General features: G+C 40.6%; 1 protein-coding gene across 1 annotated transcript in view; it reads left to right on the top strand.

Annotated features, from left to right (window-relative positions):
• Positions 1-14,791, top strand: part of LOC126335384 (cAMP-dependent protein kinase catalytic subunit 3-like) — a 271,739-nt gene extending 256,948 nt beyond the window's left edge. The window contains exons 4-8 of the mRNA XM_049998606.1: positions 1,220-1,373; positions 8,364-8,455; positions 8,544-8,725; positions 9,624-9,701; positions 13,136-14,791. Of these exons, the coding sequence (XP_049854563.1) occupies positions 1,220-1,373; positions 8,364-8,455; positions 8,544-8,725; positions 9,624-9,701; positions 13,136-13,261 (632 nt within the window). The 3' untranslated portion in view covers positions 13,262-14,791. The remainder of the gene's footprint in view (positions 1-1,219; positions 1,374-8,363; positions 8,456-8,543; positions 8,726-9,623; positions 9,702-13,135) is intronic.
• The last annotated feature ends 215 nt before the right edge of the window (positions 14,792-15,006 follow it).

Genomic DNA, 15,006 nt, shown 5'->3' with positions numbered 1-15,006 from the left:
TGTACATTTGGACCACAGCATCATATGGAAGTAAATAATAGACTATGGGAAAAATGGAAAAGAAGAGGACCGAAGCGTTTTGTATGTGTTGTTACAGAAAGATGTTGAAAATTTGATGGACTGCAAAGAGAGAGATGAAGAGGTTCTCTGCAGAATCTAATGTGGCAAGCAGTCGTTTACGGTCCTTCCTTTATTGCCGAACCAACTGTACTTGGCATATCGTATCTGTTCACACTTGAGCATGATGTACTGCCTCAATTGCAACGGGATACGCACCACTACATTATCGTCAGTTTGTGACGTGTAGGCTACCACGACCACTATATTCAAGCCCAGGGGATTTGTGTGTGTCGGATTACATTGAGGACAGTGTGTTGGTTCCTCCTCGTCCGGTAAGCGTTGACTAGCGGCGACAATAGATAACACAGGCATTTCCACTGTCCGTCGAGACTTGTATTATAGGATTTCGTGAAAAATTGATGACAGATGGAACGTTTGTCGTGTTGCAAAAACTAGCCACACTGAAAAACATTAGTAATAGAAATTGAAGAGATACTTCATTCAGTGCTGTATCAGACATTCCTGTAAGCTTTTTATCTTTTTCATATTTAATGGTTACTTTTATACAAATAATTTGTAAACAACTTGTATTTTGACTGAACGCATCTCACCCTTCAGCGAGCTTCAATGCTTCTAATAGTATCTGCTTCACTGCTTTCTGCGAGTGATTCGAGCTCTTCTACTTTATTTCCACAACACACCTACTACAATTTTCCGCTGTAAAACAATATTTCGTAAATCTACCACCACACTGTTTTTTTTCTGCCGGCCGGTGTGGCCGAGCGGTTCTAGGCGCTTCAGTCTGCTACCGCGCGACCGCTACGGTCGCAGGTTCGAATCCTGCCTCGGGCATGGATGTGTGTGTGATGTCCTAAGGTTGGTTAGGTTTAAGTAGTTCTAAGTTCTAGGGGACTGATGACCTCACAAGTCCCATAGTGCTCAGAGCCATTTGAACCATTTTTGTGTTTTTCCTGCTCACTTAGAGACTATGTCCCTGTTGATACTGTACAGAGACCCTCTAACCCAATGAGCCATTCTGTCTACTACACACAGTCCCCATCAGCCATCTAGCCACCTGCTTAGACTAATGTGCCTTTATACTGCTAACGTTCCCGAGACTGGAGTATGAAACGCATCGCTTTTCCGTCTGTTTTGGCAGCCAACTTCTACACGGCGGAGATCGTGCTGGCGCTGGAGTACCTGCACAGCCAGTCGGTGGTGTACAGGGACCTCAAGCCGGAGAACCTGCTGCTTGACAGGGACGGTCACCTCAAGATCACAGACTTTGGTTTCGCGAAGAAACTCACCGACAGGTAAGCTGGCAACTCGCAGAATTTAGTGACCACAGTACGAAGACAGGAAATACAGTGCGTCGACAAAAGTGCCGCTATCATTCCAAATAATCTTTCGAAACTATTAGCGATGGAGGATCGTGGTTTGTTGTAAATCGTTTAGCATCTGTTTTCTCCTGTTTTAATGATTGTTCCCTTGTTACTTGTAGAACATAAAAGCAATAATAGTTGTTCCCATCTGGGGGGGGGGGGGCGGCAGCATCAATGGTTCTCATTGGTCCATTCATCCGTGCACGGAAGATTGGTTCATTCATCCGTACTCGGAGGGTAGTAGTGTCGTTAATTGGCATTATGTACATGCGATCCTTGACATAGCCAGACAGAAGGAAGGTTAATGGCGTGACATCGATAGTGCATGGTCCATGTAGGTGGGATCATGGCAACCCATCCACCTCTCCATTCTGGCGTAGATAATTCCCCAGTACCGTTATCACAGATTTATATCCTACTTACCAGATTGCATCCTGCTCTGTCACCATTTTGATACACGCTAATTGAAATCTAGAGGAAGAAGAAGGAAAACGGAAAAAAGACATAGAAAGCTGCTTCTGCTTTATGTTTTACAACAAATCAAGATTGTCAGTAATAGTTTCCAAGTTACGATGTTTTGAAACGATTGTGGGACATTATGGACACCCTGGCTGCTTCAATGTGTAAGGTCGGACTGGTTGTCTAAACAGAATTTCTTCGTTGGCCACTGATCTCCGTTATGCCATCTAGGGGTTTTATTATTTCTGATCATACTTTCCCCATTGTACTGTTTGTTTGATAGTATCGTGATACACTGAGTGGCCAAACGTCTTTTTTACTCTGTAAACGTTATACTATCACCATCTGCATATGTGCGTAGCGCTAACCCTTGCCACCTCAGCGTATGAGCAACACAGTTTTCAGTAAACGTTATGGCAGTGTACAACAATTAGAGTAAATCATCGTGTAATTTTTGGCAAACACTCAAGTTCTCTGTAGTTGTTGAATGTTACTATTTTGTTTTGGTCGACGAAGACTGGCATGATCTTTGTCGTTGCGGTTTGTGTTCTGAACGGAAGTAATGTAATACTGAAGTACAGCACCTAACGATTTCCGAAAATAGGAAAAAGCGTCATCACATGTCGCCAAAGAAAGAGTAAAAGCTCATACCAAAGAAAGAGTAAAAGCTCATATTATTCAATACATCAAAAAACACAAATGCGGACTAAGGAAAGGCAAAGGATGGAAAGAATTTTTAGTAACACTATGTATTTCGGAATCCAGTGAAATAAATGTAAAAGATACATTGTTTCAAAAATTATACTCGTATTACTAAGTATTACTTTGTCAAAACTATCGATCGCTGCGCCAATGCTCGGTTATTGAGGGAACGAATGCATTGTCTCGTTTTTATTCATTGCTGCTTGATGTCGGCTGTCTTGTGTTTTATTACCGTCACTTGTTGGAACATGGCGTACTCAGCAGAGAAATCGTTGTGTGTTCTCGAGTTTGCGAAGTTTAATTCCACTATTAGAGTGAAAATACGTTTCAGGTTGAGGTGCCAAACTGATCCACCGAGTGGATGGAACATTTGCAAGCGGTATCGACAGTTTGTAGACACAGGGTGTGTATGTAAAGGAAAGAGTCCTTGCCGCTCTCGTGTTTCCGACGAAAATGTCTCACGAATTCAAATCGCTTTCCAAGGTAGTCTTACAAAATTATCTCGTTATACCAGTCGGGAGTCTGTCTACAACAGCAATTTGATGTGTTCCGAGACGTCGGTTGGTTATGAAGTCGTACGAGCTGTTAAAAGATCTGCGTCTTTACGATAAGCCCATACGTGTGGCATTTTCTGCTGAGCTTCAGAATAATATTGGCAGAGATAACACTTCCGCACAACTCGTCGTTTTCGGTTATGAAGCGGCTTTCCACCTTAGTGGGAAAGCAAAGAAAAACAACGTTCGAATTTACAGCGTACAGAATCCACATGCACACACTGAACATGTAAGAGATTCACCCCCAATCCGTGTTTTGTGCAATATCTCACTGACCTATTAACAGTCGACTCTTCTTTGATGGAAATACTGTTAATGGGCAACAGTATCTTGCTATGTTACGAAACTGTTGTTTCCGAGGTTGAACGGGGACAACTTCATTTTTTAGAAAAACCGGGGTCCCCGCTCACTAGAATGCGCGAATACCTGAATGAAACTCTACCTAGCCGTTGCATTGGTCGTCAAACAGACGGCGACTTAGCATGTCTCAGATGGCCTCTGCGGTACGGGATTTGACGCCCTGTTACTTCTTCCTATGGGGTTTCATTAAGGTAAACGTTTGTGCAACAGCAATACCACAGAACCTAGAAGAGTTGTAGAATCTAATCCGTACTGCCATAAGATCAATGACGAATATTACCCGAGTATGGGAGGAATTTGAGTATCGATGTGATATTTTTCGTGTCGCTGGTGCACACATTAAGCCGGCGGGTGCGGCCGAGCGGTTCTAGGCGCTTCAGTCTAGAGCCGCGCGACCGCTACTGTCGCAGGTTCGAATCCTGCCTCGGGCATGGATGTTTGTGATGTCATTAGGTTGGTTAGGTTTAAGTAGTTATAAATTCTAGCGGATTGATGACCTCAGATGTTAAGACCCATAGTGCTCAGCCATTTGAACTGTAATTCGGTAATTTAGTCTGTCATTTTATTCTTCTTGAAGGTGAACAACCCCATCTACATAAATACGTAGGTCAGGTTGAGAGCGTACCACAGCAGAATGCATGGGTTAGACGATAATACGGAAACACCGCAATAAATACATGCTTCAGTATACATGTAAATGTTAGCCAAGACTGTAGATTGCACTGTTGTTACCTGACTAGGAACACATTTGTGTAGGGTTCTCAATGCATTGCGAATGTCAGTCCTGGTCACACTGTACTTTGTAGCTGTGGGTTCATTATGTCTGAGCTAAGTGAACGCGAACGTGAACAAATTGTTGGTGCTGGTACGGTGGGAGCTTCCGTAACGAAGGGAGACGAAGTGTTCAATGTTTCAAGAAGCACCATTTTGGGGATTCATCCCGCAAACAAGGAAAGCGACAAACATCATCCGCTAAGTCACAAAGCGGACGAAAATGTGCATAAGTTGCCGTAATGGACGGTGATTCAAGAGGATTGAGACGAAATATAAGCGGACGACAGTTGCATAAGTCAATGCAGAACTGATCGTCGCACTTGCGAACCCTATCAGTATCAAACCTACGCCTACGCTCCACAAGCAGCGAATTGAAAAGAGAGCTGGAATTCCAAAACCTGCTTATCAGTGATGCCAATGTCCGTAACTGGAAAACGTGGTGCCAAAGCCGTAAAACCTGGACTGTTGATCAATGGGAGAAAATCATTTGGTCGGACGAGTCTTCTTTGAAAGTTTCCAATTTCTCTCAAAATTCACGCGCTCGGTGATTGCTGTGCAAGGTCGAATTACTGCCAAGGCTTATGCGATTATTTTGACAGATCAAGTCTATGCCATGGTACAGTATTTGTTCCCCAGTGGTGAGGCCGTGTTCCAATACAACAGCTGGCATCTTCCACAACTGATTTTGTGAGCACTACGGTGAGTTGTCGCTTCTCCCCTGGTCACTACACTCACTAGATCTCAGTATTAATGAGCCTTTGTGGTCTACTTCGGAGAGAAAGGTCCATCATCTCTCTCCCCTCCATCGCCGATACGATTTTGCAGGAGGAATGGCATAAGCTTCCTTCTAAAGCCAAACAGGACCCGCATTTATCAGTTGCATGACGACTGGAAGCTATTCTGAATACCAACGGATTTCTTACATCGTATTAGACATCTTGGTAATGTTTGGTGTTGTTTTTGGTGTTCCCATATTTTTGTCCAACCTCTATAGAGTTTACTAGTTGAATGGTGAGGACTGACTGTTCATTAACAACGTGATTTTTGTTGATTCTGTTTAAGAAGAAAGCACCTTTCCTACAATGTTTACAAGGTTACAGAGTGATTTTTATACTAAACCAAGAGCGTGTCAGGCTAAGATAATAGCCCAGACGAGGTACATCCAACGCAAGTGATGCTGGTAGGCAGTGCTAGTTGCCACCAGTGCACTCCTACATTGCTAACACACAAGTTACTTCTTACAGTGTCGATACAAATGAAAATGCTCTCCTGTGCTACAATACTATCATTGAGATGAAGCTACAAATATTACAAAGCCTAAGGGAATTTCGTCAGTCACATATGTCCTATAAATTAGATGAGATAATTTTGTTTTTGCTGACTCTGCGTAGGATGTCAGTAATTTTGAGAAAAATGTCACCTCCTCCACTAGCCTTATTTCCATTATTTCAGCGCTCTGTCAAATTATTGTCACAGAGTCGTATCTCCCATCTCATCTTCAGCTTCTTCTATTATTATAAAATTATTCTCAAGTTTATTTCCCTTATATGGATACACCGTATATTCCTTCCACCTTTCAGCTTCCATTTCTTAGCTTAGTACTGGTTTTCCATCTGAGCTCTTGATATTCACACAATTGCTTCTCTTTTCCCCGAAGGTAACTTTAATTTTCCTATAGGTTGCAACTATCATTCCCATAGCTGCGCATGCATCTACTGCCTGAAATTTGTTTTCTAGCCATTTCTCGTAAGCCATTTTGCACTTTGTCAATTTCATTTTCTACATGGGTGTATTCACATTATTTGTAAGTAAAATTGCCTTGATAGTAAATTATGTAACCTAGCATGGCGTTGCTTACGAGGAGAAAACGGCAAGTGCTATCACTCGAGTTCCCAAGAACTGCGCTCAGTAAAGAGGGGTCAAAATAAGCGAACACGTGTCTCGGCGTATCCTTAGATACTCGACCGTTTCAGAAAAAATGTCGGTCAAAGTTTGCGATGTATTCTCGAGGTACTTTATATGCCTTTTAACGCGTGATATCCGCAGATGAAATGGTGCCTCATTGGCTAGAGTCGCGATTTCTTAATTCTATTTAATTTGAAATCCTATGATTTTTATTGTTTTCATTAATTACCTATGTCCGTAGAAGGTTATGACACGAATCTTTATCAACTTAGAGGACACAAGAGCTTTATATTAGTTGGAAAAATTACAACTGGATTTCACACACACACACACACACACACACACACACACACACACACACACACAATGTGTTTGTGTATGGTATGTTAAGGGGTATAATCTTTTAAAATCTCATATTCTGATGTTTCATTCGCATATCAATTTTTACATTAATTTTATATTTTATTCATTTTTTATTCTTCAAGAAGATTTGATGCATTTTACTGGATGATTTCGAAGCACAGATATTCTCAACAGCATGAAGTCGGATTTGCCAGAGTTAAGTTTCTGCTTATGGATCGTTAACGTTGGTGAAGAGTTCCAGCGTTGACAATTTCGCGGCAAACCATGCATAACTGACCACTTTTCCGAAAAATGGCGCTTGCAATTGATTAGGAATGAATCAAGATACACTACGGAATTTCACGTAAATCAGTTTCGAATAAAATTCTCTCTTATAGTTCATTCATCTGAAATGCAGTTAGTAGACGAATAACGACACCGTCGTATCAATAAACACTGGAAAACCTTCTACAGACATGGGTATACAAATGAAAAACAAAAATAAAAATAATAATCGGATTTCGGACACGGAGCGCAAAATTAAGTAGCCGCGACGCTACCACTGTGCCACCATTTCGACTGAGGATGTAGCGCCGTGAAGGCACATGAAGCACCTCGAAAACTTTGACAGTCGTTTTTTTCAGAAACGGTTGCGTATCTACGAATAAACACAGACGCATGCCTTCAGTTAAAACTTCTGGGCTGAGAGGCCGTGGCCGATGTATAAAATTTCCACCTATCGTTTCGTCTCCATCTGCGTCATGAAAACCTTGAATGACAGAGCCAACAAAATCTGCGAGCCGGCTTACTTGCGAGATGAATTAAACCACTTACGGTCATCCGCCATGAAAAACGGATATACCGGCAAGGAAATTGATCGAGCCCTCCATCAAAGAAGAAAAGAAGCCAGAAGTCAGGAGCAACAACGGTCACCTACTGTAAATGTTTTCCTGCCATTCATTAATAAAGTTACGGACCGTATCGGGAAAGTTCTGCCCAAGTATGGGATCGTTACAGGCTTCAGACTCACCAAGAAGTTTAAGTAATATTTAAGAACTGCAAAAGACGCCCACCACCCCCTAGCAACACCTGGGGTATATAAAATTCCATGCATTTGTGGACAAGTATATATTGCAACAACGAAAAGAAGTGTAAACACCCGCTTAGCCGAACATACAAGAAACTGTCGCTTAGGACACATCGAAAAATCGGCCGTAGCTGAGCATTTTTTTCGAGATGGGAACCACGAAATTAAATTTAATGAGACAAGGGTTCTAGCACGAACATCCCATTATCATGCGCCTATGTATAGAGAAGCGATAGAAATTCACAAACACCATAATAATTTTAATAGGAAAGAGGAAGTTTTAAAGTTGGACAAAATACGGATGTCTACGTTGCACCAGCAGAATGACAGATCACTCTTAATCGAGAATAATGACGCCTTCCAAAGATAGGCATGCCGTCGGCATCACGTGACGAATGGTGGTGCCCTCTATGGGCTCTAGAAATGAGAGAGTACCTGCAGCCTCAGTGGCGGTTGCCGGACGAACTCGGAAGATGTCTGCCGCAGATGGAGACGAAACGTTAGGTGGAAATTTTATACATCGACCACGGCCTCTCAGCCCGGAAGTTTTAACTGAAGACAACGCCGGCCGTGAAAGCCTACATTGTGTTATTAGAGACGCATGTCGCTTATTTTCAACCCTCTTCCATTTCTGGGCAACTTGCCGTATTCCCCGCCTTAGATTGGAACGAGAGAAGTGGGGAATGTGACCGAGAAGTGGCTTTGGGTAGCGACGTGGTCTGATTGTTTCTGTCGCAGGACGTGGACGCTGTGCGGCACGCCGGAATACCTCGCCCCAGAGATCATCCAGTCCAAGGGCCACAACAAAGCAGTCGACTGGTGGGCTCTAGGTAAGGTCATCGCTGGCTGTTTGTTACATGGGTGACGGGATGAGTGTCCGGAGGCACGAGGCTGACTGGTCTGATTTTTCTTTCTCAGGAGTGCTCATCTACGAGATGCTGGCAGGCTATCCACCGTTTTTCGACGACAACCCTTTTGGAATATATGAAAAAATTCTTGCTGGTAAAATAGAATGGCCTCGTCACCTAGACCCAGTAGCCAAAGATCTCATTAAGAAGCTGCTAGTCCAAGACAGAACTAAAAGACTGGGAAACATGAAGGTTAGTACCTTACTGTTCTACGTGCAACTACGCAGTACTTCTTACTCGTGTTAGAGCTTTTCATCGTGATACGATCAACCGGGAAATTAAAGATAAAAGGTTCAGATAGTATATTTTACACTTTCTTCCTGACATAACGTCTGTTTATATTATAACGCTAGTTACCTTTTCATATGATCATAAATAATTTAAAAAATTACGTTTGGGTTTCGATACTGCCTTTTTTATGTCAGCGTCTAACATTTATTCGGTATAGACTCTCGGCTACATCATCTCCCCAAGAACTTGGTCTGGGTTTGGAAAGGTCTTTTTTCCCGCTTACGCCTTCAAAGTTGTAAACCATGCAAAGTAACTTACTGTCAGGTATGAACTTAAACGATAGATGCGCCAGGAATTCTAAACTTAAGAACTGCATCAGCTGTTCGCGCTCTCGCAGTTTTTGATCGAGCGCTGTTGAGCAGAGTTAGTTTCCGTGCTTAGCGCTCCTCGAATATTAGTTAGAATCGCATTCAAGTAGGACTCTAGATTAATAAGTATTTTTGAGGTGGAAAACTGGTGTGACGTAGCCTTTCTCACCCGAAAAAAGTTTACCGTAATTCATCTTCGAGAAATTGAAATTTTATCTTTTTTTGTGATGAGCATATGTCGCTCCATTTCATTGACTAGAGTATTCTATCAATTTAAGAAATAGCAGTGACATCAACTAAAATCGTTAGGATTGACTTTACTTTCAAAATAACCGACCTATAGAAAAACGAGCGTAAACATGTGAGTAAAGATTAAATAGTTGCCTTGTGAAGTTTGTGTGTTACTGTCGTACGATTTTAGTGCCCGTCAATAAAGACATACCAATAATATATTCAATTTTACAAAAAAAGAAATCTACAATTTGTTACAGAATGGAGCAGATGATGTAAAGAGGCACAGATGGTTCAAAGGAATTGAGTGGCAAGATGTTTTCTATAGGAAATTGAAGGTAAGTGCGTCTTGCAACATTAGTTGAATTACACATTCTGTCATGGCTATAGGTTTGTACGATGAGCGACAGCAATAGTGCCATGTGGTAGTCTAAGAGTAAGGTTAGTTATGCTTTATTAATTTAATGAATGTGGAATAAATCTAAAAAACGAATTTTCAGTCGCCTTTGAGAGGGTAAAAGTAGATACCTGTGAATAAGACAACTAAGCACCTTGCGAAAATGGGCGTAACAGAATACATCATTCATACAAAATTTTTAGTGTTTCCACAAGGAGGATTGAAAGAGCGTTCTGGGTAGAAAAACAAAACTGATATGTTTTTATCTATGGTAGCTTAATTTAAAGTCAAAATATACAGTACTCCAGTCACGTTCTTAAACTGTACCAGGAGTTCATCATTCTTGTTATTACTTAAAATAAATATGTGTTGCAATTAGATTATATGAAGGGGATGTTAGAGGTGGAGCTGTACTGCTTTGAGAAAGAAGTTTCCATATTATTAAAGGAGCAATATCACTGTGACGCTTGCTAGACTACATGAAAGAAACGCTGATTTGAACATAAAATAGACTTATTAGTCGACCATTTGTGATTGTGTTATCTTTTGTTCTGGTAGTATGTAACGCTATGTGATCAGGTGTAACTTGAGGAGCGCCTTGATCGAACATGGAACACAAATTAAATTTTTAATATGATAACACTAGTTGAAAGTCGCATAATGTACCACAAAAAAAATAAACGTAGCCCTGATCAGCAGTAGAAATCTTTATATTGTTACTCTAGACCCTAGTTGGCGTTGTTTGACCTGTAGTTACGATACATCAGGGAGAATTGTTACGTGATAGGAGTACGTTAATTGGTAATCTACAACAGTAGGGATGAGGTAAACAAGATAACAGAGTGAATGGAGGTTTGTGACTGATAAATGTGTATAGAAGAGGCTAGTTATAAAATTTACTGAGACAAATATTTTTAGAATAATAAGAAAACTATCACATACCACCAAGGCTGTTGTTTATTTGGGTTATTAATGCTGGCGAGTTTTGCATCTCTCAATTTACAAAACTTTACCCAAATATAACGTGAAGGAAAAGGAATTTAATGGTAAGGCCTCAATTAACAATTAAGAGATACTAATTACTGTGAATTGAGTGTTGTTCTAGAAGTTGTGTCTGAGCTACTGTTCTTAGAAGTCATAAATCATTAGTGTATTGCAGTGCAGACACTGTATTGCGGCAGTCAGCTGTGCGCATAAACAAACACGAATTCAGACCACCCAAGGGGGGAGGGGGGAGGTACAGGAGGAATGAGCTCCACCTTCCTCTCATAGGGCTGGCAAGCTACATCCATGAATTGTGCTCCTGTAAAAAGAGCTGACACATGATTACAGGGATCATAGATATATACTAGTGCTTGAAGAGATGTACTTGAACCATATGATGAACCAGGATAAGTCTCCTAACTCATTTCAAATTAGGAAAGTAGAACTAGCAACACACAATTAGAAGTAAAGCAGAGTGCACACAGACACAGATCCAGGTAGGAATTTTGGGGAAGGGGGGGAATTATGTCTTCTCCCCCCCCCCCAAATATAACATACTGTCACACCAATATTTAACATGGTGCAGGTTCCTAGAATTTAATAATAATCATATAATGTAATAAAATATATTCATAAAAATTTGCTTACATCAATAATTAGTACAGGTGCTTATGCTTTTTGGGGATGGTATGAGACTTAGGATTCACTTTAGATCCTCACCTGAGTACACAAAGCATTTGGTAACATCCATTACTTGCTTAAGCTGGCAGCATCATAGTTTACCCCCTGGTGTCTAGCAGTATGTCGTGCAACCATACCTCAAATCACCTTCCACATAAAACTATCATGTTAAAGTGTCCACACAATACAGGGCGTACATTAAGTCTGGGAACACTTTCAATTATTTGTTGCACAAGAACTAAACATTATACAGATATCATACATATTGCAGTTTGGAGAGAAATTCTGAAAGTTTTATAAGCATTTTTATATGCAAGCCATGAGTGATCTGGCAGACGTCAATAGGGTAATCGAATTCTTGCCATACCCGTCCCAGCACGGCATCATCGACTGTGGCAGTTGCTTTGCGTACTCTCTCCTGGAGCAGCAGTACATACACCAGATCTTTAATGTATCCCCACAGAAAAATGTCGCATGCAATGAGATCTGGTGATCGGGGAAGCCATTTCATGAAACAGCTGTCCCCTTCTATAACATGGCCAATCCATTGATGCAGCAGCTCTGTTTCAGGTACCCACAAACTTCATGATGAAAGATGAACAGTGTGTCTGATTGAATTTGAGGCGTCAGCCATTTGCAGCAACGTGTCCAAGTAGGAATATCCAATGACAGTGCTCTGAGCGAAGAAGAACAGCCCTGCAGTTTTCAACCTGTCAAGGCACAAGAAACATTTATGTTTGGGGTATCACGCTCACGCTCAAATTCAGTGCATTCGTGTGGATGTTTTGTACCCCAGTTCGAGAATTATGGCTGATCACGTTCCCAATAGAGTGAAAAGTGGCTTCATTGCTAAAAATTAAGCAATCAGTAATGGCTTCCTCATCCTCATCCAGTTGTTGGAGCTGCAAACAAAACTCAAAATACATCTCCTTGTCGTCATCATTGGGCTTCTGCACAAGCTGCAATTTGAATGGTTTCATAGACAGCTTCTGTCGCAGGACTTTCCACACAGTCGTTGGAGCCATTTCAAGTTCACGGGATGCATGGCACACTAATTTCTTTGGATTCCTTATGAATGTCTCTTGTATGCACTCCAGATTCACTTTACTCACACTGGAATATCCGCTTCTCTTTGTCGGGCACAAGCAACCCCTCATAATGAATTTGTTGTGCCAGTGGTAAATGGCCTTCCTTGTTGGTGGCTTCTTAGCGTACTTGGTTTTAAACATCTGTTGAACAGCTGTAGCACACTTTCTTTTTTGTCAAACTTGCAACACACAGAAAGCTTGCCCGACACCTGAACTCACCATGTCTGCAACTAGCGCTGACTGTCAGCAAACTATGCTGAGGCAGTGTACATGAAAAACCGTTTCAGGGTTTCTCTTCAAAATGTCCTATTTATGATACTTGTACAATGTTTGGTGCTTGTGCAATAAATAATTGAAAGTGTTCCCGCACTTTATGTATGCCGTGTATTGCGATTCCTCTAGTCATCTGACACAGGGGTACTTGGTTTAAGTGTGTGTTTTTGAGAAAGACCCAAATTTGTTTTCAAATCTAGTGATTGATTATCTCATCAGTGGTGATGGAGGGAGTATAGACACCATTTTGATCTCTTCTGTTCCCATCAGATAATAAACATTAATAACAAAAAATGTGTAGTTACGTGTTTAACAATGTTAACTAACTTGTTGCCATATCCTTTCACAGCCACCTATCGTGCCTCGCATCAGCTATGACGGAGACACACGGAATTTTGATGAGTACCCTGAGGCTGACTGGAAAGCAGCGCCCAGTGTAGCCGAGGCTGATCAGAAGCTCTTCGATGACTTCTGAAACTCTGCAGCTACATGCTCGTGTGTGTGTGTGACAATGTGTGTGTAAATTATCTTCAGAACACCAAGACTACTGTGGCACACAAATGTGTGCCTTCAGCTGCTTAAATTATAGGGACGCTGTTATCGCCCCTGAGTCTCTGTTCGTCTCTTTCCTCAAGTGCATCAGTTGTGATAGAGGTGGAGGTGGCTACCACGATGCTGTACCTAATATGTTATATACGTGGCACCTTCCAACTTTAGCTTAGTGGGTATTCCTAGCCAAGATGCAGGAATCAATGAGTTGTTTGTGTTCAGAATTTTATTTATAGAACATATATATATAATTAAAGGGGAGCTATATGCAGCTTCTGCTTGAACCATTGCTTTGCTTGTTCAGAGGTTACTAGCTATTCTCTGAAGTGGTTTTGTGTGCTTTAATGGAGGTATGATACCTGTCATCACAATGGCTGTCTTGATCCAGTATCACATGTCGTGTGATTCATCAGATATTTTTTTCAGCAAAGATAAGAATACTGACAACCAGACCTACTGGCACATTTAGGACACTGACTGCTAGTAAATACTGTTAAAATTCTGTGGTTGCTTTTTTCTGCTAAGGAAATGGGATTAATATGTTTAATGTTTTGTAACATGTTTTGCTGGCTGATTTCAGAATTACAGCTGGTATTCATGCCTGTGACACTAGTTTATATTTTCATCTGCTATGTGTCTTTGAGGATGAAAATGTGTTGCAGTGTTGAAATGGGTTTCATATCAAGCTGAGTACTTACTGTGTTTTTTGACAGGGTTCTAATTAGTTTTTCTACAGATTTGGTGTACTCTTGATGACACTATTAAAGTTCAAGTAGTAAGTATGTGACAAAGATGATTTCTGTAACAGCCAGTTTTACAATACTTTGCTTGACATTCCCAACCCCATTACCCATCTTCTAAGACTTTCACATGGTACTGAAAGAAAATAAGGGAAACAATATCCCATACTTGGTTAGCAGCAATTTCCTGGCAAGAAAGAAAGTTTACCAATCAGTCTGGTTCTCTTAGTCTTCCCTTTTATATGTTCGGTTTCTTTTTCCACTGTAACAATAATTAATTGAGGTACACTTTATTATGAGAACTGTCAGTATCTTGAACATTTTATTGTTTAGTGTATGTTTGGGACAATAACTGCAGAATAATTTTTGGAGGGTTTTGCTTGTAAAATGACAAATTAAGCACTAATTACTGCATATGACAAGAAAATAATTCTAGTCTTTTAAAGTTTAGAGGATATGTCTGACACATTAATGAGAAGAAACAATTCTGTGACTGGACAAACTAGGGAAAAGCAGTTGAAGCCAGAAAAAATTAGAATGCTGTTGTGTTTCCATTATGCAGTGCATAAATCAGTATGTTAGATAATTAATGTTTATAAATTCTAAAGAACAGAAACTAATTTTTTGAAAAAGTACAAAGTTGAGAAAGTAAATTAATTTGAGAGGACATTTATGTAAAAATTATGTAAATAAATGTTGTTTATATATAGAGTTTATTTTATTGTTGCTGCTTTTATGAATGCAATACCTGTGGTTTCACTTTTCCTTAAAACAAAATTGCCAAATCTATATATGTCAATAAAGTACTACATAAAACTTAGCTAATCACTATTCTAAGAGGAGCTGTGAAAATATGAAGTCACTGGAGATTCCCTGTCCATGTATTAATGAAAATAACAGTCTTTTTAATTTTTTTTACAATCTTCGCAAT

This window comes from Schistocerca gregaria, chromosome 2 (genome assembly GCF_023897955.1).
Source record: "Schistocerca gregaria isolate iqSchGreg1 chromosome 2, iqSchGreg1.2, whole genome shotgun sequence".
Classification (NCBI taxonomy): domain Eukaryota; kingdom Metazoa; phylum Arthropoda; class Insecta; order Orthoptera; family Acrididae; genus Schistocerca; species Schistocerca gregaria.
This window is presented reverse-complemented; position numbering and strand designations above follow the sequence as displayed.